The 26,215-nt window shown below is 40.0% G+C and overlaps 1 protein-coding gene across 2 annotated transcripts in view; it reads left to right on the forward strand.

Annotated features, from left to right (window-relative positions):
- Positions 1 to 292: 292 nt before the first annotated feature.
- HPSE2 (heparanase 2 (inactive)) overlaps positions 293 to 26,215 on the forward strand; it is a 530,036-nt gene continuing 504,113 nt past the window's right edge. The window contains exons 1-2 of one of the 2 annotated variants that reach the window (XM_088791901.1): positions 293 to 677; positions 3,578 to 3,735. In XM_088791901.1, the coding sequence (XP_088648027.1) occupies positions 388 to 677; positions 3,578 to 3,735 (448 nt within the window). In that variant the 5' untranslated portion in view covers positions 293 to 387. The remainder of the gene's footprint in view (positions 678 to 3,577; positions 3,736 to 26,215) is intronic. The other variant, XM_074339233.2, reaches the window with a different exon arrangement.

A 26,215-nucleotide genomic window follows, 5' to 3' on the forward strand; every position in this document is an offset into this window, starting at 1 on the left:
TCCTGTTTCGATCCCTCCCTCCGCTTCCAGACCCGAGAGGGTTAAATCAGGAGGGTACAACGCCACCCCTTCCTCCTACTTCCCGCCTCTCCCACCCACCCCCTTACCTTTAAAAAGTTAAAAAATGTCTGCAGTGGAAATCTCTTAAAGGGGCGGTGCTGGTGAACGAGTACTCTTGGCACGAGTCGCTGAGAAGGCTGGCTAGGGGCGTGAGTTCGCTCCACCAGCACCAAAACACAGAAGAAAAAAAAAAAAAGAAAAAAAAAAGAGAAGGGGGGGAAGGAAGGGAAAAAAGGGGGGGAAAGCAGACAGACACACACTTTAGATAAGGACAATTAGTCACCAGCGAGACCCTGTAGGAAGAGAGGTTTAAATCAGAGGGATTTAATGAGGGTGCTCTGTGCCTTCCCTGAAGCCATGCCCTCCAGCAGCTCCCGCCCCCCCGCGTGCCTAGCCCCGGTGGCTCTCTTCTTGGCTCTGTTGCTCCATCTCTTCCTTTCCTCCCAAGCTGGAGACAGGAGACCCTTGCCTGTAGACAGAGCTCCAGGTTTGAAGGAAAAGACCCTGATTCTACTTGATGTGAGCACCAAGAACCCAGTCAGGACAGTCCATGAGAACTTCCTCTCTCTGCAGCTGGACCCGTCCATCATTCATGATGGCTGGCTCGATTTCTTAAGGTAAGGCAGGGGCTTCGATGGATCATTTTTTTTTTTTTTTAAGTAACAACCCCCACCCCTTCCTATCCCCCATTCCAAAGGGGGAAGAAGAAGAAGAGAATAAGCCAAGCGGATCTCTCAAAGAGAAGAAAGGAGGTTTTCCTCCTCCTGGAATATTTGCTGTGAGGCTGTAACTGGTGATTGAGAAAAGCAGTGTTTTCTATTAAGATGCACATGTTTGCAATGCAGAAGGCATTTCAGAAACTTATCAGTTATGACTGAAAAAAATGTTGTGCTTACATATATCCACAATTAGCCTGCCTCCCCGTCTCCTGAAAAAGAAACAAGAGGTTCAGGGCAGTTACAAAAGCGAAGAAAAGGTCTCGAGCAACAAAGACCCGAGAGGAATGGGTGTGTGTATGTGTGTGAGAGAGTGCGTGTCTGCGTGTGTGTCTGTTCAAGCGGGGATTGCACGAAAGTGGAATTTTCCACGGAAAGATCGTTTCCTCAGTTCTCTCCCACTTCTAGACAGAAAACGAATTTAAGCAGAGGCTTGAGCAGTGGACAACTTGGGTCGGATTAAAAAAATTATTTTATATCTTCCGCTGTCGTCTCCAGACTTCAGGACTTTCTAAGACGCTTTTTATAGACCGAATGGCCCCCCAGTCCCTCCTCCTTAAATCTCTTGCGGTAACTGCATAGTTTAGTTTTTCTTTAAAGAAAAAAAAAATCCTCGCTCCGGTCATAGCATATATAAGGAGAGCGGAAAGGGTCCTAGAAATACTCGGAGGGAGTTTTGGAAGTCTGAGCCCGGCACTGGCGGATTAGCAAACCGGAGGTTTGTGATCACGGACCCCTTACTGTAGGGCTTGTAACCCAATGGGCTCACCCTCTGCTAGGTGACTGTTCAGCAAAGAGGCACCCACGATCCCTTCTCATCAGGGACAGAGTTGCAGTGTTAAAAAAGAAAAAAGAAAGAAAGAAAGAAAAGAAATCGTCTGCAGTGTTGAATCCAAGTGTCGAGTCTAAAAATTCCCTCTAAATTGGAGCCCCAGCTCTGGGCTCCCGGGAAAAGCCCTGAGCGCTCAGTCCCACTCGTCCGCCCTGAGGCCGCGTCTGCCGCGCGTTTCGTGAGTATCTTTCACTCCTTGCGAAATTCGAGGTTTGCTTGCGCCGACCCCTCAGCCCTCTGGGTCTCCACGGGCCCCGGACGGGTCAGCGGACGCGGCAGGTAGCGGGAGGCGCAAAGTTGGGCGCTCTTCCACGTGGAGCGAGCGTTGCGGGAGGACTGAGTGGCTGCCGCCGCCGCCGCGAGGCCGTTTCGGTTCCAGCCCGCGCCTCAGCTGGGAGGGCGGGAACAGCTCCGCGCGGCCCGGCGTCCTCCTCCGAAGCTCTTCCGTGCAGCAGAGCGCGTCTTTGAGCTCGTCCCCAGGTGGGGGGCGACAGGGGTTTGCCGAAATACAGGCCCACTTGCATTGCACTTCTGTAGCTGCGGGGACTTTTTCAGGATTCTTGTTTTCTTTTTAAAAAACCATCCTGTTCGCGCCAAATGCTTGCCGCAGAAAAGATTCTGGAAGTGGGCTTTGCGGAGGAAGGAGCCGTGGCGGGGCGCATTTGCGCTGGTTTTGCAGGCTTCCGGACGGACAGTGGTTGGAAATGCCGTTTCCGCGGGGCCGGACTGGCGCGGGCGTCCCCTCTGCCCGCCGCTGGCCCACGCGACGCCGAGACCTGGAGTCCTCCGCCACCCGACTGCTCTGGGCGGCCAAGACTCTTCTCAGAAGCTCTCCCACAGCGGAGTCTCGGGTTTTTCCCTCTCGTGTCCACCCACCCCTTTTCTGATACTCTCGTTTCTCCATGTGGATTTGGATTTTCAGAACTCCAACCAGCAAAGCGTTGAAAACAACTTACAGCTCCGAAGCTCAACAGCTGATCCCCTTAGCATTAAGAGCATCTGCAAAGCTCTTCCACCACCCCTTCCCGAAGTAGCTGCAATTGGCTCTTAAAAAAAAAAAAAACTATTAAAGGAAATCCTGAACCTAAATAGACGTAAAAAATGCTATTGTTCTTGTGCTCCTCGAGTTTCCTCCATCGCGCAGGTTCCACGTTTCGGCAAACTTCACTTTCCCCAGCGCTTCCAAACGGTCCCAAGTGGGAAGGAGAAAAGATGGGGCCCAACTCGAGGATGGAGGACAGGATGTTACTTTTCCTGAGATCAGGCTGAATTATTTGAGGAGCCAGAGACATTTGCCTTTACTGTGCGAGGCGGGGCGGGGAGTTCGCGGAAAGGCGAGGATTTACCTGGGGGACGGACGCGGTTGCTGTAAGGTAGTGGAAAAGGAAAACCAACTTGGGCATTAATAAAAAAGTTAGAATATACTTGATCTCAGGTGCCTGGTCTGAGAAAAAGAAGGCAGGTTTCACCTTCACAGAGGTTGCGGTGCCCCTGGGACCGAGGAAGCAGATCCCGGCTTTCAGCCTAGAGGTTTGGCAGAAGTCGGAGCCCCGCGGTCCGCGCGCTGCGCGTCTCAGTCTGGAGCGCGTTCCCGGTGGTGGCAGGAACCCGCAAAAGCGCCTTAGCCCCGTGTTCTCAGAAGTGTCCCTCCATCCCATGCACACTGCTAACAAACACAGTCTAACCCGTTGGAAATAAGTACCTTTGGCAAGCAGCGTCGGGGTGTCTGAGGGACGGGACCACCGCCCGGAGCTGGGCTGCGGAGAGCAGGGCGGGCAGGGGCGCCGGGCTCACGCGAGACGCCGAGGTGCCGCCAGGGGCCCGCGCGGACGGCGGGCCGAGAAAGACACAGAACCCCCTCTTCCTGGCTAAGTCGCCAGCAGAGAGTGGGAGGAGGGTCTTGCTCGGTGCCCCGCGGCCTCTCGCCTTCCCTCGGGATCCTTTCCTCTCTCTTTTTCTATCCCTGCAGCTCCAAGCGTCTGGTGACCCTGGCCCGGGGACTTTCGCCCGCCTTTCTGCGCTTCGGGGGCAAAAGGACCGACTTTCTGCAGTTTCAGAACCTGAGGAACCCGGCGAAAAGCCGCGGGGGCCCCGGTCCGGATTACTATCTCAAAAACTATGAGGATGGTGAGAAACTTGCTTCCCATTCCTGCGGGGGGGGGGGGGGGGAAGTTTGGGGAGTGGGAGCCAGCATTCGCTGTGTGGTGGGGCAGATTTGGAGGAAAGCCTGGCAGAAGCCTCCCCACAGCCCCGAAAAGCTGGTAGCTGCGGACGAGGATACACCCGAGTGTGGAACTCTTGACGTGATTACGCAAAGGGGGGCTCGCCAGATTGTCCTGGTTCCGGCTGCCGGCCTTCGGCTGGGCTGCTGGGTCCTGAGCCAACGGGTAGAGAAAACTGGCAGGCTAGTCCGGTGGGAAGAAGATGCAGTGGGTTTCTTGAGAAAAGTCAGGCAGGTTCATAAGCTACTAAAGGGTCAGGCTCACGTTTCATTCCTAAAATTCTAGAAAAAAGTGCCTATTTTTCTTATTTCTTGCTTTCCTGAGATGAGGATGCAGCCTTTTTTGGAAACCCCCTCTAAAGTTTTCTGGAACGACCCCTTTTAGATTGGTCCCTTGTTGGGGAAGGTTTGAAAATCTCCGCAGTGGGTTCTCTTTCAGATTGTCTAATATCAGAGTCGCATTTTTTTCCTGTTTTAAAATGGGATTGTAAATGCCAGCCTTCTTTCCTGCCAGGATCAGATGAGTTAGGTGTTAGGCTTTGAAAACTCCAAATCCTATTCCTCTGTGAGAGGCCAATCTTTAGGTTTGAACAATCTCATTTTTATTAGGGAAAAAATGAAAATGGCGTTTAAAAAATTTTGTTTAGAGGGTTTGCTGTTAATATCTATGAATATTCTGTGTAGGTAGAGGGACATACTTTCTTTCAAATAGGGAAGATGGGAATTGGTGGGTCCTCACCCACTGAGGCTATTTAGATTGGATAGAAGAGGCATCAGTGTCCATTCTTGGAGGGCTAACTCTGTCCTGCTGTTCCTTCTCATAAGTGAGCTATAGTTTTATTTTTAAAGGGTTCAGGGACAGTTTCTCAGAGCTCTCTGGATTTTGTTACATCTTGTCCTTATAAATCAGCAAACCAAGGAAATGCCGTTGTATTTTCTGGGGCTTTCACTGAATGGAAATTCTGGAGAGGTAGTGGGATTTATTAATATTTCAGGGTGGCTGAGCAACATTTTTTTTTTAAGTGCCACAATGAAGAAAGAGACCAAGGCTGAGGCTTCTTGAGTTTGAAGTGTGAATAGGACTTACTCTTTTATAACATTTGCCAAAGTGTGTAGGTGTTTAAGTCTACATCTTTTCAAAGATAAATGTCATTGCCATAGAAATGTGGATTGCAAGTAGATTTTGCTGTCACTCAGCATAAAATGCTGAAAGGTAAAAGATAATCCTGAACAGCAGCTCTGATGGTAATTTGACCCAAGGCCCTATAGCTCCCAGGGTCACTGTCAGCTCTGTGATCAGACACAAGAAGGGAGAATATTAATGGTTTTCCTGATGAAACAGCTCTTCTTTGAATCCATTTGAACTACTTTAGTTTGTAGAAAAACTTGTAAAAGCCCCAGGTACCACTGCGGGGGGAGGGGAAAAAAGGACCATTATAAGTTATAGGAATTGGCCTTTTTCTCCCAAACTTGTACCTAGGATTATATTACTGACTCATTGAGAACATGAGATCAGCTTAAAATGAAGGATACAATTTGCTTCCCTTTGTAAAAGGAGAAAGTGGGCATCTTGGGGAAAAAGGAAATTGGCAAAAGACTGTGCCCATAAAACTTCATAGAATTAAAAAAAAAAAATCAGAAATGGAAAAGATCTAAGAGATCATCTTCAATCCTCCCACCACTTCAGGGGCCAGTATAGGATCATTCCAGATGGAATCCTTTTCTTGTTTTGTCCAATCTGGTATTAAATATCTCTAGGAATGTAGTTTTCACCACTCCTGTGGGAGAGAGTTCTTTTGTCCCATAGGTTTTTGCCAGCAAATTTATCCTGAAATTTCCTTTTATAAAAATCCCCTAAGTATTTGTGATTATTCCTCTTTGAATTGTTTTAGACGTCTACCTTCAAAATAATTTCTGTCCTTGGTGTGAATGTCAGCTTCAAAAAAAGGGTTCCTCATAGCTTTTTTTTTTTTTAAATCTAGACTACCTGGATTTAATTCTCTTAAAACTTTCTTTAAAGTCAGTCCTTCCAGACACTAATCTGTTTTATTGCTCCTAGCTGAACCCCTTTTGATTTATGTCTCCCTGGTAATAAGATGCTCTGAACTATATCAGTATTTGAGGCCTTAGCAGAGTTAAAGAGAGTGGAAATGCCCTATTTCTGCCCTTTGATGCTCATATATCCTTAAATCACCCATGTTGTCTTTGTTGTTGCCTTGCAGAATTGAAGGCAAAATTGTTTTTGGTATAGTCTCAGAATTTTGCAAACATTATACTTCAGTTGTTACTTTTCAATTAGTGATAATTGTCATCATCAAGAGCATCTTAAAATAATTAGGTCTTCTTAGTAAATAGTCACTTAGGCATAAGTACCTTATTAAAAAAAAGATGTATTGACTTAAGCATAATATAGTATAATAACATACATTTTGAGTAATAAGATATACTTACTGGCACATTATGAAACTGAATGATGTAGTGAAGAGAATATGGAATTTGGACTTAGAAAGCCTGCATTGCAGGCCTGAATCTGTCACTTATGAAATGTGTGGCCCTGGGCTTGCTGCTTCTCTATAACACATGAATGATGATAATACCTGCTGTTCATTGCTGTTGTGAGGGTTCTAAGAGGTAATGTGTGTAAAATATTCTGTCGATCGCAAAGCACTATATGAAGGTTAAGAATTCTTACTTTTATTAGTATCAATTTCAGAAAAAGTTAAAGTGGGATTAAAGAGTGAATAAGATTTGGTGAGACAGAAGTTTATCCAAAAGAAAAGATAGATTTTGGGAATTGTTTGAGCGGATTGAGAGAATGTAGGGAGAATTGTCTTTACGGAACGGAGGTGGAGAACATAGGGTGGCTTTTTTGTGTGTGTGTGATAATGAGAGAAGAGACCGATCTTTTGGTTTTGTTATATACAAACATACAAAAATGAACTGAATCATTCCAACTTGGGTAAAATATACTTTTCTGGTTAATTTATTCATATTGCTACCTTGATGTGAAGTTTTTGTTATTGTTTTCCCCTGAATTAATAGTGCAATTAACAAGTCATGTGGCTTCTATTTTCCAAAGACTTTTTTAAGCATTTCAATGCAACTGCATTTTCTCTTTCTAAACCCACTGTTAATGTATCACTTTGGGAGCTTCTTCATTTACTTCTTTAATACAGTTATCTATTCCACTCATTGCTTAGTTAACTTGAATTTCATACGAACATGGTGATGATGGAGGAATAAAAATAGGAGTGTTCTTCATACCTTGGAATTTACCCTTTGCCTAACTTCTCTGTTCTGTGATGTTATGCTTTTCTTGCGCCCAACAAAGAAATCTTGGGTTAATCTTTTGTTCATAAATTTATTTTGCTCCTGTCTACCCCTCTGTGTTACATATTTGGCGTGCTTTAGTTGTATGCCTATCTCTGTACTGTCATAACCATATCCTTAATCAAGATGGATACCATTTATCATGCAAACCAAAACCCAGCTTAATACTTGTAAAACATCACATTCATTGTGTCACTTTTTGCCCAAAAACTGATTGTTCTTGGATTGCTTACAGAAAATGTTCAAACTCCTCACCTTGGCATTCAAAATCTTTCATATTTCAATCTCAGCTTACCTTTTGTCCCCTATAAATATACACCTTTTATTACAGCCCCAGTTGATTTCACTGTCTCCTTTAAGCACTACCTCAACCCCATACCTTCGTTCAGCCAGTGTATCTCTCCTTTGAATGCCTTTCTCTTGGCTCTGTTCAAATCTCACCATCTACCCTACCAATTTCTGAAGGCCTATAGCAAATGCCCCTTATTTTCACAAACCCTTTCCTGAATAGGTGATTCCATAGTGATCTTTTCTTTCTCTGGACTGTTTGTTGCTTTTACTCTTTCTGCTGTCCTTTTGGCCCCTTTTGCCTTGTTTTGCTCTTTAACTTTTCATATATATATTTGTTTTACCTTTCCAACTAGAATGCACATTTTTTATAGGAAGGGACCATATCTAATTATTTGGGCTATACATCCCAAAATGTCTAGCATTATGTATGACACATAGTAGAACTTCAGCAAATATTTTAAGGTAGGAAAACTGGTAAAGGCACTGGGAAATGGAAGTGACCAATGGAGGAAATAAATGAATACATACATGAAGATTCTATTCATTTTTTTACCTCCTATGCATGTTCCCCATGCAGTCCATTCTTCGTGCTTCGTTTAATGACATTCTTCATTATTCTAACCATGTATGCATTATCTTTGGTTGTCTAAATTGTCTTGGTATCATACGATGCATGAAATCAACTTTAGCACCTGGCTTAAAGCCTTGCACTGGACCTGTATTATTATTATTATTATTATTATTATTTTATTGCATCTGTTTCTTCTTTGCTTTTTCTTGTTAGCCTTATGTAGTTTCTATGTCTAATTTCCAATTCCTGATTTAATACTATCTTTTCAAAAATTAAAAAAATTTAAAAAATCTCTATCACCTGAAGATTTTCTCTTCAGAGAGCTTCTTAGATTCTAAATGATGAACGTGAATACACTTTGTAAATTCTAAGGCACTATACAACTATTAGTATTGTTCTTCTTTTTCCAGGAAGTTATTTCAGTTTTAGTGGAGGTGAGGTAGTTAATTCTTCTTCTTTCTATTCCCATTCCATTAATCAAGACGTCTGACACAAGAACAGCACAACTGCCAAAATACATATTTGCCTTGAAGTTATCCACCTTTCATTATTTTATGTCACGTTCATGTTTCTTGAAATTCAATGACACTTAAGTATTTATTGATTATCTACTTTGTGTTTAGTTTCATGCTGGACAAAGAATGGCAGAATATCAGAAAAAAAAAGACACTGTCCCAAATCACCATTAGAACACAACAATAATAACTGCTGTAGGCAAGATCCACTAATCAGTGTTAAAATAAGTAAGCAAAATTTTATGGCAAAACAGGATATTTGCACAGCCTCAAAGCATCTCTCCCATAATATTTATTAATTATTGTGGTGGTTTTAGCATATGCCCACAAATTCTTTGATACGTCTCCCTCTGCGAAGTGGAGATTGATTTCTCTCACCTTGAGTGGTGTGGTCTGGATTTAATGACTTGCTTCTAAAGAGGAGAGTCTGTAAAGAGGAAAATGTGAACTTTACGGTGGAGAAACTGACATCGTTTTAGCAAAGTGATCAAGGTTAACATCAGCAAATAAGTCATATTGATGTTATGGATTCCCTGATAGGATGTGATCAGAAGGGCACTTCACTTGTGTGATAGTCTTTCTCCAAATTCATATCTCTGTGTAGATATGAGAAAACACTAATCAAACCCAAATTGAAGGACACGCTACAAAATACCTGACCTGTACCCTTCAAAAGACACTGCCAGTCCCTGTTGTCAATGAACTAATAGCTTCGTGAGATAATATTTGTACTGATAAAACTGAAGAGTAACACAAAGTCAGTATAGAATGAAGTGCTAAGTGTAACATAATAGGTTGCCAGGGTGTAATGTAACAGGCAAAGTAGAGATGGATGCTGGCCAGACTTAGGTGGGAGTTAGGTTGGGCCTTTTAAAAGATGGGTAGATTTTGGAGAGGTAGAGATGAGAAGAGAGGACACGTAATTCAAAAGGGCATGAAGCAAAGCCTCAGTATGTGTTAGGGCAGTGAAGAGACCACCCTGGCTTCTTCATAGAAGGTACAGGTTAGAAAGGATCTTAGTTCACATTGCTAGACCCATGTCAAAATTTTTTTATAGAAGCCTATTTGCACATTTTTCTTAATTCAGAACTGTTTGTATATATATGTAGAAATGTTTATAATTAAAAATGTTTATATATATGCAGAAATTTTAAAATTAAAATATATATAAAAAATAAAGTATGTTAAAAATTAGGTAAGAAAAGCTCATATTGCTAGAAATATGTCGAAATCAGGTTTTAAGAAGTTGTAATGTATTTCTTTTAGCTCCAAAATATGTAGTTAATAAAGAGGAAGAAGAAAGTACATCTGTGAGAGAAAAGGTTGCTTGGATACATCCAGATCAGATTATGAGAATCTTGCATTTTAGGCACATTAAAATGGAATTGGCCCTATAGGAACATAAAGGCCGTTATAAGTTGTTTTACTTCTTTGGAGAAGGGGAGGACACATTTTCAATGTGAGCAATGTCCCTTGCCTTCTCTCATTCTCCTTTTCTAAGTACTGCATATGTTCATGTACTCTGTCTAGCTAGTGTGTTATAACTGCACTTGGTCAGACTTGAGCTATGAAGCATGATTGAAAGATAATTTAAAATTGAATTATTAATTTGATTCTTACATTACAGGGTATATAAAATAAAGTTTTAGAATTTGCTTGATGATTTTTAGGTTACCCTTCCTTCTTTTATAGAGTAAAGTACTTCTTTTATAGAGCTAGTATTTTTCATTCACTCATGAATTTGCTCATTTAATATTGTATTAAAGGATGCATTTTTCTATCATGTTTGAAATCTGGTACCCAGGTCCTGAGTGCTAACTGCAGCTCTCTCTACCCCTGTGAATTTGAATGTGGTATCTCACAAAGATGTAGTTCTCATGTCATTTAGTCACTATTTAGTTATTGTGGCCATCTGTATAGTGCTAGAAGCAGTAGCGATTAGGATACTCTGGCCTGTTGCTTGTAGAGGTGGCTTAATTAATTTCAGCGAATCAAAAAGTATAGTAAATATACCTTTCAGTCTCAACCACATCTGTGTGATTCACACCTGGTCATTGGGGCCTAAGGTAATTCACAAACAGTTGTGTGTTCCCGTACAACACTTTGGTATTGGTTACTATTGCCAATACCAAATATCTATTTTTCTTGCCAAATTTATTTAAATTCTCTCTCCTCTTCTCCCAGTCGCTTCGGGTGGTATGGGCACCTCATGAAGAAAAGAAGTTTCTTTCAAAATTCCCTGGGCCTGTTCAGCTTGCCAGTCACATGGTCTGGGCTCCAGGTGTCAAGAGCCTCTTCTGAGAACCCTTCATCACAATGGATTAGATATTAAGAATCTTCGGTGCTTCTTAGTGCCTTAGTCAAGTGTTCAGCTGTTTCAGCCTATGAGGCAATGGATTGGAACTCTGAGCAGTGTGTGTATGCGTGGAGGGGTTAGGGAGGAAAGAGAGAGAATGAATATAGTATGAGCATGAAAGAATTTGGTGTTTTATTTCTTGCACTTCTCCACGATGGTGATGTAGGCAAAGTAAATATACTTTTCTAGACTAGTGGCTAGTGCTGTAGAAGGTGTAGTAGCTACTTGAACTCCTTGGTCCTTTGGTTTCATGATTTGACTGAGTTGGATTCAATTCTGTTCAGTTTTCTTCACTTTAGTAGAGTGAAGAACTGTAATTTTTCTTAATTCAATAAACATTTTTTGATTCCCCAACTATATGCCGAGTTTAGTGCTAGATATTGGGGCTACTAAGAGGAATAAAACATGAACTGTATCCTTAAAGTGCTCTGGTCTTACATATGCAGTAGAATTTTACAGTGGTCTCCAGTATTACTGCTCTACTTTAGTCAGACTAATCTTTGCGCTGTCCCTCCACTTTGCACATACGGTAATCTCCACTTTGAACACTCATCTTCCCTCCTGAATTAAAAATTTCACTTGTCCTTCAAGCTCTGCTCAAGTCCCCTTTTTCATTCAGCCTTTTGTTAAGCCAATCTCCATTAGTCCCCTCTCATTTTCTGAATTTTTCTCTAAATATTCAATCTAATTTAGTCCAAGTACCCCAGAATTTATGTTTGATTGACTTAAGCAGACATCATTTTTATCTCTAGGAATTTACAATCAAACATGCTGGCATTGAAATATACATAAATCCATAAAGAGATAACCATCACATAGGACAGACACATTAAATCAGACAAAGTATTTATGTTATTTACAAACCTTAATGCATATGTTTTTCTATCAGTATGGCAAAGAATGAAGAATGAAAAATATAAGCTGCATATTTAGAAAAGATGGGGTACATATATGCATCTATATGCTTGTATTGAGGGAGTTGGGGATAAACCAGTACCTTATTTTTACTTTTGAAAGGCAAAAACACCTTGGAAGGTGAGATTAGAAAGCTGGGAAAGGAAAATTGCCCAGATTTGGGGCACTGTCTCTGAAATACTATGGAAGAATGCATGTTTCTCTGCAGCTTAATAATAGTAATATAATAATAACATTGCCTAACATTATTGAATGCTTATTACATGCAAACAATTTACATGCATTAACATACTTAATCCTTTTAGCGACTCTATGAGGAAAGTACTGTTTTTCCCATTTAACAAATGGGGGAAACTGAGACAGTGTTTAAGTAGCTTGCTGAAGACCACCCAGCTAATGTCTTGTGAAACAGGTGCTCAGTGACATCAGTCATTAAACTTACAGGCTTAAATAGAGCCTCTGCTATAAGCTTCCCAAAGAGACTTTGATGTTAGTCTCAGTTCTTCTACTAATTAACTGTGTGCCGTTGGGCAACTCGTTAACCCTCCTAAAGCCTTCCTTATCTATAAAATGAAGAAAATTGACTACATTGTCTACATGTGACGTCTGATTCTAAGATTCTGCCAGTTAAAGATTTCCTTAGACACATAAGACATGAAGGAAATAATAGCAGCAAGAAGAGGATATTTTCAAAGGTTAAAGGATGTAGAACAAGCTGTAAAGAGCTATAGGAATTCAGAGCAGGAGGTTAAGGGAGAGCTGGAATAGTCAGGACAGGTGCCTGGGAGGGGTCTTGACCTGGCCTTAAGGGTGAATAATAATAATAATAATAATAATAATAATAATAATAGCTACTGTTAGTTGAGCACTTATTGTGTTTTACATATGTCATCTCCTTTAATTCTTAACTCAAGTTGCTGAGAAACATTGTGTGCACGCATGGATATGTGTGTGTGTGTATGAAGAAACTGAGACTCAGAAAAGACATGTGCTTTACTCAAGGTCATACAGATGAGTAGTTGGTAGAACCAGGATTAGAACCCAGTCCTATTCTGTCTTCACCATGCTTAGGTAAGAGAGGGATCCAATCTTGAATTCATTCATTATTTCATTTATTCATTCATTTATCTATTTAGCACTCCAAAGCCCTAACCTAAGTGTTGTAGAGCATTAAAAGAATATGTGCCATAGGCCTTTCCATGAGGGTATTTGAAGGTCTTATGGGTTAGGACACAAAATAGTTGTTAGGTAACACAATGAAAGAATAATCATAGAGAGACACATGAGCAATTGAAAGACATAGAGAGACACATGAATGCTTGGTGACCTATTGAAGGAATGGAACAACGATTGATGTGATATGAGATAGAACTTACTAGTTTCTCAGGAAAGGAGATGTATTTTGGAAGCAGACACATTGAAGAGAATAATAGAAATGAATCGACAGTTATTGATGTAAGGGAGATGGCAGGGGAAAAAAGCATAAAATAAGAATATTAAAAAAGTCAGAATGTTACCATCAAATTGTTAGGAAATTTTAGAATTAGTTTATTTTTTATTTATAAACTGGAACCATACTCTGCCGTATTCTTCCTTCAAGTTCTAAGCCCAGTGAAATCTTGCAAAGGCTAAAGGGAACTGATAAGAGTGAGGTTTCAAGAAAAGCCTTCCTTCACCCCTCTCTCTTGTATCTTTCTCTTTGAACTGAGATTTTGTTAAATTCAAGCAGAGAGTACTTTTATAGCTACTTAGAATGAAGAAACCAAGGAGCAAAGAGGTTACATATTCTACATTAAGTCTCAGGGGTTATTTAAGTAACTGTACTGGTAAGTGGCGGAGCTGTGGTTGGATCAGGACAGTCTCACTCCGAAGTTGGTGATTTTCAGTGCCCCTATTATAACATAATACAACAGTACAATGTTCCTCATTCTTCTACCAGGACAGCATCAAAGGTCTTTTCTCTAGGGGTTTATATTAGCTTGAGTCTCATTGGAAAGTTTGAGAATGGGGCTCAATGAAAATCATTGTTTCCCTTCTGGCTGTTTCCATCTGTTTGGGCATTCATCACCTCACACCTATTCTGTCGCCTCTCTCTCAGGGAACTTGTCTTCCCTGTCTCCAGCCTCTCTCCATCCTGCTGTCTGATTAATCTTTCTGAAACACCACAGTCCTCCTGTCACTGCCCAGCTAGAAACTTCAGGGACATCCCTTGTCCGCTAACTCAAGTCCTCTTCATTCTTCTCCTCTTTTCCAAGGCCCTCTAGAATCAACCCGCCCTTCTTGGCCAACTTCTCCTACCCACAGGAACCTGAGTCTATTCACAAGCAAATGGCGTAGCTTTCTTTCACAAAGTCCTACTCTTTATAGTTCTCACCCTTTGGATCCCCCCACCCTAATTCCATCATATGTCTGCTCCCTTTCTATCCATTTCTGAATTCTTCCCCTTTCAAAGCCCTGCTTAAAATTGTCCTCCTTGTAAATGAATTCTTCACCATCTCAGCTCAAAGTGTTCATTCATTCATTCAACATTTACTGAGCCTGAATTTCTAAGGCACTTATTGTCTAAAAATCACTTTGGCTATTTTTATATTTTGCCTTATGTCTCAGATATGTTTGTGGAGGTTCATGTAGACTTGGTTTTACGCACTGTGAGAGTAATGATTACATCATTTCTGTTGTTTCTGTAACATCTAGTAGACTGACTTTTGCATAGTAGCTCTTCAGTAAATATTCGTTGACTGATTATTTGCTGTTTATTTGGTAGCTTAATATGCTAAAAGGAATAACCTCTCTTCCGTTCATTGTTTCTGCTTTTTAAAAAATTCATAGGATATTTCTAGTTAATGCTTAAATTTTTAATTCATATTTTTACTTTTAAAGATTTATGCTTTCTGTTTACTTTATTCATTACTAATGCAATGCATGCTCATTAATATACATTCAATATTATGTATATCAAGTTACCCCCGATCCCACACCATACCACTTATAACAGTTTGGCATGTATCTTTTTAGACATTTTTCTATGCATACAGATATATATCAAATTTTAAATATATAAATGGTATCATATTGTTGTACAATTTACTTACCTATGTAGTCTTTTAGTCAATAATTATAGTCTGTTTTTCAGTGGCTAAAGAATAATCCATACATGAGTGAGCTATAATTTAACCATTTCTCTTCAACTTTTTCTTTGGTACTTCTTAGCAAGCACCTCTCTTTTGCTATTTGTTTAGTTTCTAAAAAAGCAGTGCTGTAGTATCATATTTCTTTCTCCAAATTGGAACTTGCTCTAAATTACTTACTTTCCCCTAACATCTTTTTAAATACCCTTATCCATTTTAATCCTTTTAGCTAAAATGTATTCTTTGAGCAAATAGCAAGAAAAAAGCCACAGCAAAACTAACCCTGTGCAACAAAGTATGGTTTCCTTTAGTAAAACAAGTACTTTGTAAAGTTTTGGATACAGATGGAAAGTGACACTAAAAGTATTTTGACTTTTTGTTCAAATAGTATATCCCCGTGTGATTTGAAAGCAATCCTGACTGAGGATTTCTTGATTCTCTTTGAATGTCACTCATCTCGTTAAAGCTGCTTTGTGAACTTGAATACTAGTCAGATGAAGAATAGAGATTTATAAAAAGACCTGGCATATGTTTTGTTAGAAATGGATTAAAGAAGTCATAAGGTAGTCATTTTTGAATAGCTCCCTAATCAATCGTTTGTAGGAGAAAAATAATTACACTTTGAATTTGTAATGTTCTTTAAAGATTATAAAAACTCCTCTGATCCTCACAGAAACTGTGGATAGTTAGTCTTTTTTTAAATTTTGGCATTTCCATTTTATAAATGAGAAAACAGACTCAAAGTAGTTGCTCAGAGTAATATGGCTTTTAAGTGGCAGAGCTGGAATTAGAATTCAGTGCTTTTGCCTTCACGCCTGACCCTCTTAAATGTGGTATCGAGGTAATAATCCCTTTGCTCCACTGTCGTGAACCAGGGGATACTTGTGCTCCCTGGTGGTTGGGCCAATTTGAAACAGGTTCTCTGGGAGGCTAGAATGGATTTTTGTGAGAAGCCTTGTTTGCTTGTAAGTGTGCTGGGGTCCAGGTTAGTCCCAGACTTTCGCATCTTTTGTTCTTCGCTGACAAACTCCCGAAGAGGCTGCAGCATGCCATTCTTGCAGTTGTAGCATCTGAATTGCAGACTCCCTTGACACTCGGCTCCAATCTCGGGGTGAGGATAGAACCAGCCCAGAGAATGGGACACAGGGGACTTTGAGGGCACTCCATGGGGTGCTAATATCCCAGAGGAGACTTCCAACCAAGAATTTCAAAGCCTTTTAAATGCAGACATGCATTAACTGTCACAGTGCACCCAGCCAGAGAGAGGAGGAGTCTGTTTCATTTACCACTGAAGGAGGCCCATGGTGAGTAAGCCGAGGAGCTGGAAGTAGAACATGAGCTTTTTGGTGACATAGTCACTGAACCATGCACACTTAAAAAAATGTTTGTAATCAACATTGAGATAAATCTCTGTGTATCAGTCATTGCCCTGGTAGGTACGATGTTTTCATCTGGGTGTTTATTTCCTTGCAGTTGTTGAAAAACAAGATGGTGGACTTATTTGTCCATCCATTATGAATCCCCTTGGAAGAGTAGATGCAGGTTAAATCTAGTGAGGTGTAGATTCAAAAGGCACAGCACACAGGCCAGGCTGAGCCAAGTTAAAATCCACAGGTGAAACTAAATAGGTAACCTAAAACCATCAGGAAAATAAATGCTATTGTTTCACAGAACATTTCTAGAAGCAAATGAATGGCACCCCAGTCCAAAGGTCAGGATTTTCAACAACTTGCAGCAGAAAACTTACACTTATTAAATGTCTTCACTAGGGGTTTTTGTGTTAGTGGATGACTGAGGTCTTTTGTGTCTTCTGTTTTCCTCATGGCAATAAAGTTGAAATTTAGCAAGCTTTCAAAATGAAATTTCTCATAGAAGTTATAACCGCAGGTTTTAAGTTTTCATCACCTAAATGTGGAACAGAACGATTGAAAACTTGGGGGGAGGGGAAGAGAGTTGAGGACACATGTGGTGTGTATCAAGAATCAGTATAAATCAGGAAGGTGTGGTAAGGGGGATTTCCTGTGTTACAGAACTGCTGAAATAGTGTTCCCCCACCCTGCATCAGTACATTCCAAATGAAGGTGCTGGCCTTTTGTGACACCTTGCAGAGATGGTTTGCCACTTACCTGACACACACAGTTTCCTTGAAGCTTCAATCAACAGTTTGCTGCTAGGAAAAACTCATCTTGGGGATAATGTGTTCTTTGATTGTGCCCTTTCTTTTGTGCCTCATGAGTTTGGCAGGTACCTACCTGTAGGATGGGGCCAGACTAGCACATGTGAACTTGTTCCTTTTTATCCCTGCTGTAGAATAATTCATTTCCAGGTTTCCAGGTGTGATAATAACTACCAATTATTGAGCACTTATACGTCCTAAGTAATGGTCCAAAAGCTTTTCAAAGGTGATCAGATTTTCTCCTTACAACCCCATGAGGCAGGAACTATTAATTGACCCACTTGATAGAAGGAGGTTAGTCAGTGGGGGAGCTTTAAAAGATATTGGGTCCTAGGCCAGTTAAATCAATCTCGGGTAAAGCTGAGGCATTGTGATTTTTACAGTCTCCCCAGGTGTTTCTAAAGTGCACATCCGGGTAAGAACCTCAGAATGAAGTGGTTTGTCTAAGGTACCCTAGCTGGCCTGTTGTGGAGTTTAAATCTAGACTGTCTGAATCTAAAGCTCAGGCATTGACAAATTCTGCTGTAATGCTGCCTAAACGTTAAGGTGCATGTGGTCACCTGGAGTCTAGTTAAAAATGAGAGTCTGCATTTCTAACAAACTCCCAGGTCTTTCCCATGCTGCTGGTCTGGGGACCATACTTGTAGTTGCAGGGTTTGCTACTGGATACTAATATTACTGTCTGTGGTAGTCAGAAGGGGGAAATGTTCACCAAAAGGCAGCAGCAAGATTGGATAACGGGAGGGGCTTCTCATCCATTTTACTTTAGTGATGAAAGCAGGGGTCATGGGCTGATTATATAAACGTGTGAGTGTTTTCCTAGGGCTAAATACCCTATTTCAGATTACTTCGCTGTTCCTGAGAACCCTCGGAGCTTCAAGACTACAGTGAAACTTCACTTGTTGAGGCGTTTTCATCTGTCAGGTAGGGATGTGGGTTGTAATGGCTAAATTGATTGGCTTTCAAAACGCTTTCCTCTTTTTCTTCAAGGAGGCTGAAACAGGAGTTGAGGTAGATGAGAAATTATAAGAAATCCATGGATTTGCCGTGAAATGCTCCTACTATGTTGTCATGCGGAATACCCTGCTCGCTGCACCATGTGTCGCACGGGGCGGCCTGTAGGGTCTCTGCTCCCGCTCCCCACACAAGAACGCAGGATATGGTGAGGCCAAAAAGGAACACCCACGGAGCCATAGGTAGGGGAGTCATACTACTATAGTCTCGCTGGAGGCTGGATTCACATGATGTGCGACCTGCTGTCCGCTTTTCTGCCAACTGACCGACTCTCACTGCCCAGCGTAGCCACGGCAGTTATATCAGTAGGCAATTGGCTAACCGGTCACAGCTGACGGCCAACTAGTCACAGCCAATGGCCATCTACTACCCGAGCCAGCACCTTTCCACGTGAGGCCGAGAGCCTGGAAACTGCTCTTCAGGGCTTTGTCCCCACATATGTAATATAATATCTTGTTAACATTGCAATATGCTCTCCCTATAGGGTACAAAAATGAAAGGGATGTAGTCCTTGCTCTGATAGAACTTACACTTTTGTGGGGAAAATGACATAAAATAATGATATGGTAGCAATATGAATAGAAAGATTACAGAGGAGGAAGCAGTAAACTTTACCTGAAGGAGTTGAGGAAGACTTCATGGGTGTCACCAGACAAATCTAGTTTTGTTATTATTTCTGATTGTTTTTAAGAGTTTAGGTTATTAGACCATTGCTGAGATTCTTCTTTTCCTCTTTATTACAGAATGGTTTTACAATTTTGAGATTAAGGGTCCAGGTGATTCTCATCAATTGCATGCATAAAAAAGTTGACATTAAATGTATTTTCTTCTGGAAACAACAATATTAGTGACATCGTCAGCCTAGATTTATTGAGCACTTCCAAGGTGCTACAAGCATTGTCTCATTTAATCATTTTTTTAACAGCTTTATTAAGCTATAATACATTCCATACAATTCACATACCATTTAAAGTATACACTTCAGTGGCTTTTAGTTTGTTCACTGAGTTCTGCCGCCATCACCACTATCTACTTTAGAACACTTAGAACATTTTCATTTCTCCAAAAGGAAACTTTGCACCCCTTAGTGTATCTACCCCAAAGGGACCCCCTCACCTAACCTAGACAACCACTACTATCACCATCCAAATCTCTGGGTTTTCCTATTCTGGATATTTCATGTGAGTGGAAAGAGGAAGTTGAGGCTGAGAGAGGTAAATCTCTTAGATAAGGCCGCAAAGCTACTAAGACGCAGAGCCAGGGTTTTGTACCCAGCCCATGCCCGTCACTCCACCTCTGGCAGGCAGTTTGACTCTAGCACTTGAGTCCTAATGCTCCCTTCAGATTACTTAGACTAAGAAAGTGAACCCAGAGCAAAAATGCTTGAGAGAGAACATAAACTTCTAAGCCTCTTTTATTGGTTCTGGCTATTAACGTGGCATTGTGTAAGGTATTTACCTCAAACCTAAGTTGGGTATGGGAACTCATGCCTCGAAGGAACAGTCTTTTTTCCTTTGCCAGAAACTCAGTGAAATAGGATGCTTTCCTTTGGTCCTGGACACTGTGGTCTTGGTCCATGGAGGGATGGAGCCCATGGTTAGAATTGATATATTTAATCATCATATGATTCTTTATCCAAGGTTGTTTATAAAGGAGTTCATTACTGACCTTTTTAGAGAATTGTTTTTCTTCTTCTTACTGAAGTGTAATGACCTGAAATAGTTTACCCCAAGGATATCTTTTCCTTTTCTCTGCATTTTAGATTTTGCCTAGAAGTCTAATTTTTCTTAAGATAGAAAAGGTTCCCCCTTATATTGAGACCTGACCTTGTCCCTATAAAGGAATGTTTCTTTTAGTTCATGAGTATAATGGAACCTTTTTGCAATGCCAGCCAGCTGTCTTTTTTGCCTGTTTAACTGCCTTTAGTATTTCTCACTTTCTCTTTGGTCTTACTGTCACTATCCTATTCCAGGCCTTCTACTAAAATGATAACCTCCTAATTGGTGACAGTGGTCCTAATTTCTCTGAAAGAAGGAAACAAACTGTTCTTGAGCACCTACCTCCTGAAAAGCAATTTACATTATATCTCATTTAATCCTCACAAGAACTCTACCAGCAAGTTTCCCAAATACCCACCATTTAAAGATGAGGAAACTGAAGGTCAAGGAGGTTAAGTAATTTTTCCCAGCTTTACAATTAGGACTTGGCAGAGTCAGAGCTGATGATTCTAAAATCTGTTTTTTCAACAATGTATGGTTGCTCCCCATTCATTTTAGCATCTCATTATATCTGTCTCAGTGATCAGTACATAATGGGTGGTCAAAAATGCTCACTTACTTGTACTGAATTCCTGTTTTAACACACGCAACATTTGAAAGCCAGAGAGGGGCTAATGTTCTCTTACTATAAAATAATGATGCTTAAGGACTCACTGCTCTCTTCATCTTAGAGTGGACTTCTGTCCGGGTATCTCTACCCTTGAGTGTGTGGTGGTGGCTTTAAACCACTATACTTGTATATCCTGTGCCATGTACAGGATGGGGCCTGGGCCTGGCACATAGTAGGTACTCGATAAATATTTGTTGAAAGAATAATGAATGGGTTAGGTGGTGGTGGTCTGGAATCCATCCAAATTTAAAACAAAGGTCTTTAATTCACTTAACTTGAGAGTAGATGCCCTTCCAGTGGTTGTTTCTGGATCTGTGTTTGTAATCGCCATTAACCAAAAAAGTCCCAGAGTCTATAGAGAACCTATGAGTCTAATGTTATAAAATAGTCTCTTGTGGAAAATAGAGGTCTTGAGGAGCTATGGTTTGCATGGGAAGAAGGAGCTCTCACATCTTGAGAGTCTTGCTGTCTTTGAGCTAGCTTGTTTATTCAGAATGAAAAAAAATACAAGGAAAAACTAAAAACAGACAAAAACTAAACGCACAACTCTGAGTAATTAGTTATGAGGAGGGGCCAGAATTCCTGAATTCTGTTCCTGCCCGGCAGCTGATTTACTCCACTGCTTCCAGCCCCTGCCTTGCTCCCCCAGGAGCCTCATTTGCTTTACTAGTTAGGAGAGGAGAGGGCGGACAGTATGGAAGTAAGCATTAGGAAACCTTGATGACATTAGTAGGCTGATGGTTACCACATGGAGACAAGTATTATGCTCATCTTCTGGCAGTCTTGGTTTATTGGAAATTGGAAGGACTTTGTATATAACTGGGAGCCTATACTTAGAAGTATAGGAATATAGGGTGGGTTTTTGTTTTATGCATATTAACCTATGATCCTTTTTTGGGATTTTTTAGTCATGGGCAGGAATATTTGGAAATGAAGAGATGTCCTTTTTTTTTTTAATCCCCCCCCCACACACACAAATTACTTAATGTTTGATAATTGGTGAGCTAAAGATAATGATCATGTGTCATTGGGCCAATCCCATTTCCAATATACCAAGGCCATTTGGGAACCAGTTGGAAAAGGCTTGAGAGATGAAATTAGATTGGGTTTGGGATAAGACAATCTGAGAGTTGAGAGTTAAGGGGTTTGGATTTTATCCTTTAGACAACAGAGAGTCAAGAAATTATATGTGATATTTTAGGAAGATTTTTCTTATGGCTTCTCACAGGACAGAATATAACAGTGGTAGATCCTAGCTGCAGGGGGACCAAAGAGAAGCTAGTGAAGATATCTAGGAGTGAGATGAGGACAGATTACATGAGTGAACCGTGGTAGGAAAGGAAAGGATAGAGAGTCATTATAAAGGAAAAAGTGACAGAACATGGTAATTGATTTGATATGGGTAGTATCCTTTGTAATTAATTTGTGCTCCAGTTGTAACATGAAAGGGAGACTTGTTTTTAGTTTTTGTGTGGAATTCACTGGGATCAAACAGTGTTTATAAACTGAAGGATTAATAGCATCAGCATGAGTCAAGCTTAATTATTTTAAAAATTTAGTCAGTGCAGGGAAGGTTTTTGGCTCTGTCATTTAAAGTAGAAACAATCCTTTTTTTTTTCTACTTTTTTGTTTTTTTGATTGACTCCTCTCCCAAAAGGTGGAATAAAGCCAGATAATTTGATAGTTGAGGATGGCTTTAAAAAATATTTTGAAATGATTAGTACATGGGTAGAAAACAATTTTGTATTTGAGGCTTCCCCATATATATGACATATCTGTGTGACATATGTATGCATCTAGTTAACACACAGGGTGAAAAAAGATCTTTCCTGTAGCTCATATTGCTCACCTACACCTGCCCTGTTGTCCTACAGTTACAAGTTCTCCTTCTCCTCCTCTTCCTCCTTCTCCTCCACTTTCTCCTCTTCCTCCATTGTTGTCATCATTATATGGCTATTTTTTATTATTAATGACTTTTATTAAACATTTAATATGAGCCAGACATTATACTCACATTATACCTACTATTTTATTCAATTCTCACAACCATCTTATGAAATAGGTACCTTTTCATTATTGCACAGATGAGGAAACTCAGGGTCAGAGATGTTAAATAGCGTGCTCAAGATCTTACAGCTAGTAAGTGGCAGAGCTAGGACAGCACTCAGATCACTCTGAGCCCAAAGCTCTATTATATCTGGTAAAACAATTCCATTTCCAACAGACATGTGGGGAGCATCAGTTTTAGAGCTAAAACTCAGCAGCATAATATTGTACCTCCTAAAAAGAAATCTGGTCATAGGGGTAGGAATTATTTACAAAATGTTTGACAGCATGTGTCTAGGTGCTTTGCTATATACTGAAAACCTTTCAGTAAGTCAGTGATGAATAGCAATGAGTCACTATCTGCCTAAGTAGGTTTTATCTTTTTTTCAATTGTGGCAAAATAACATAACAAAAAAAATTACCATCTTAGAACTAATATATGAATTCAGTAAAGTCCCAGGATATAAAATAAACATATAGAAATCAGTTACATTTCTATACACTAACAGTGAACTATCCGAAAAGGAAATTAAGAAAACAATCCCATTTACAATAACATCAAAAAGAATAAAACACTTAGGAATAAAGTTAACTAAAGAGGTGAAAGATGTGTGCACTGAAAATTACAAAGCACTGATAACAGAAATTAAATAAGACACTAAGAAATGGAAAGACAGACTGTGTTCATGGGTTAGAAGACTTAATATTGTCAAAATGGTCATACTACTTAAAGCAGTCTATAGATTAAATGCAATCCCTATCAAAATCAAATCATGTCAGAGAGAGCTCTAGGACAAAAATTTTAGAAATAGTTCAAGTAGAAAAAAGTGTGGTAGGGAATTGAATGATCCATAGGGCCTACACCAAATTTGAGATGACATTGACAAGACTGGTGATACTGACTATAGTAACAGTTACCATTTCCTGGGTGCTTACTCTGTACCAGGTGCTATGCATGTTACAGGTATTAGCTCATTGACTTATCAAAATAACCCTATGAGCTCAGCAGTTTTATTTCCTTGTTTTCTATATGAGGAAACTGAGGCATGCATAACTTGTGCCATAAATCTTAGTTCTAGTCAAGTCATGAGTGGTCATGAGTGGTGATTTGGTGTTTCAATAAAATGACACCATCCATCACATTAGATGTGATGGTAATTTAAATTTTATGGATTTTTTTGAGTTTGTTTCTATTTAACTTATAAATTTGTTCATTTTTTTGTAGTTGCTTGAGAACTATAGGTAAAGGCTGGTTTTTATACTTTTAAATATTTAAATAACATGAATGAAAATAGTTTACTTTAATTTTGGGGGTAGTCCATGAGAACTCATTTTTCCCGACCTGTCTTTAAAAGGAGAGCTTTATCTGAAAGACACTGCCCGGGAACATTATAGATATTGTACTCTGTCCTCTATCACAGCAGCATGTCACTTTCTGGGTCTAGAGATTGAAATAGTAGACTCCCAACTTTTTTTATAGTGGACTTCTTTCTATTAGTAAAGATTTTTAAGTACACCCACAAATTTTATTTGTGTATTTATTTATTTATTTATATATTATATACTGTGTTTCCCCGAAAATAAGACCTAACCGGACAATCAGCTCTAATGTGTCTTTTGGAGTAAAAACTAATATAAGATCCGGTATTATATTGTATTACATTATAAAGAACCAACTAGGTCTCATTTTCATGGAAACACGGTACTAGTAGTATTGTATTATATGCTATACTTATATAGTGTATACTAGCATAGTATATCCACAAACATATAACTTATGACAGATTAAAATATATATGTAAATAGATGTCATTACTTTCTCTTCGCATTCCCTGGTGCACACAATAACCTATTTTGGAGAACACTGGTACAGAAGACAGTGTTAGAATAAGATTGAGAAGATTGGGTCTATTCCTGGCTCTTTGCCTTGATTAGGTAAATTATTATTTCTGGGCCTCTGTTTATTCTTAAAACTTGATTTTCTAGCCTTTTTTTCCCTGTAAACAAGTTATAACTTTGCTGTTTCTTATAATAGAGTTTGTATAGGGTTGTGGGTCATTATTGATGTACATACTAATTGTAGGAGTCAGGATTTTTGGACATAATTTTTGCCAACATTACCCATATTTTATTTATGATGAGTTAACTCCCTAGATTTCTTAGCAAAGGATGTTCCCATCATGTTGAGTATCTATAAAATATAGCTTAATTGTCAAATATGCTTGTGAAACATTAGGTTAAATCAAGTTAAATAGGTTTCTTCAAGGAGCTTTTCACATACTAATATGCAGTGTAAATCTCTAAGGGAGGGACAAAGTTTGTATTTCATGAGACCAGTATTTCCCAGAACATGCTTTGAAAAACTCTGGGTCTAAGAATTGGTTTTGGAGTCAGTGTGGCTTAGTAGTTAAAGACGTTGACTTTAGAGTCAGACAGATCTGTATTTGAACTCTAGTGGTGTGATCTTGGACAAGTCATTTAATCTTGCTAGGTGTTAGTTTTTGTATCTATAAAACAGAAATAATAAATGACTGCCATTTATTGAGCACATTTAATCCCCTGTGAAATAGATTCTCTCATTATCTCTGCTTTATAGATGGGGAAACTAAGGAACAAAGAGGTTATGTAACTTCTCCAAGGTTATTCAGCTTGTAAGTGGTGAAGTAAAAAAGTCCAACTCAGGTGGTCTGACTCTTAATTATTACTCTATACTGCCACATTGGTTATTGTAGAGTGACATGATATTATGTCATGCCATTAAATGACATGATATGTAAGTATTAGCACAATGCCAATGCATAGTAGATGCTTAACAAATGTAGTTATTCTCTTGTTTTAGTTGAGTCATTACATGATTGCCCCATAAAGTGATCTGTGGCAGGAAGGACTCTAGTGAGCGAAGTTAGTAAAACTCCATGGGGAGGCAGGGAGTGGGAGAGATTCATGTGGGAACAGAAGGACCTACCCAGGCTAGTTCTTAGAGGGTTGGAGGCACTCTGTCTGCTTTCTAAACCAACCAGGGCCTCTCTTGGGCCCCCTGTGACTAAGAAACCAGCAAGAACTCCCCATCAGGCAGTGTGGTTGATTAGTTCAGAGGAAGGAAGATGTCTATTCTAGGATATATCAAAGGTTTGCCTCTGTCTCAAAAAGGACCCACATGAGACGCACTGCTCTCTTCAGAACCACAGTCAGAGCTCATTCAGAAGATTATGTTCTACATAAACAAAAATAAACAGTCAAACAAAACAACAGCAAAAACCATGCTTGACATGTACCAAATAGTCAAGTGAGTTCTTTCAGGACACCAACTTTGGCACTTCTCAACTTAGAGTTAAGCTGCAGTCTTCATGTGGGTCTGATGTCATTTTGTACATGGCCCCCACCAGGCAATTTTTGCAGCAGGGAGCCCTTTTCTAGAATTTTCACAAATGACGAAACCACTTAAGTAAGTTCATGCTTTTTAATGATGCCCCTTCCTCCCAAACATGGGGTCTTTTTCTCCTCAACTGTCTACTCTGACATGTAGCAAAGGAGAGAAAGGTAGGTGTCTCTGCCTTTTGAGGGAAATGTGGGATCTTCCATTTAAACTTGTGTGATTTGCTTTCTTGGCCTGTTTGTATAAATACAAGAAGTCAGAAGCCAGTGAAAATAGAAAT

This window comes from Rhinolophus sinicus, chromosome 15 (assembly GCF_057876585.1).
Source record: "Rhinolophus sinicus isolate RSI-liver-muscle chromosome 15, RSI-T2T, whole genome shotgun sequence".
NCBI lineage: Eukaryota > Metazoa > Chordata > Mammalia > Chiroptera > Rhinolophidae > Rhinolophus > Rhinolophus sinicus.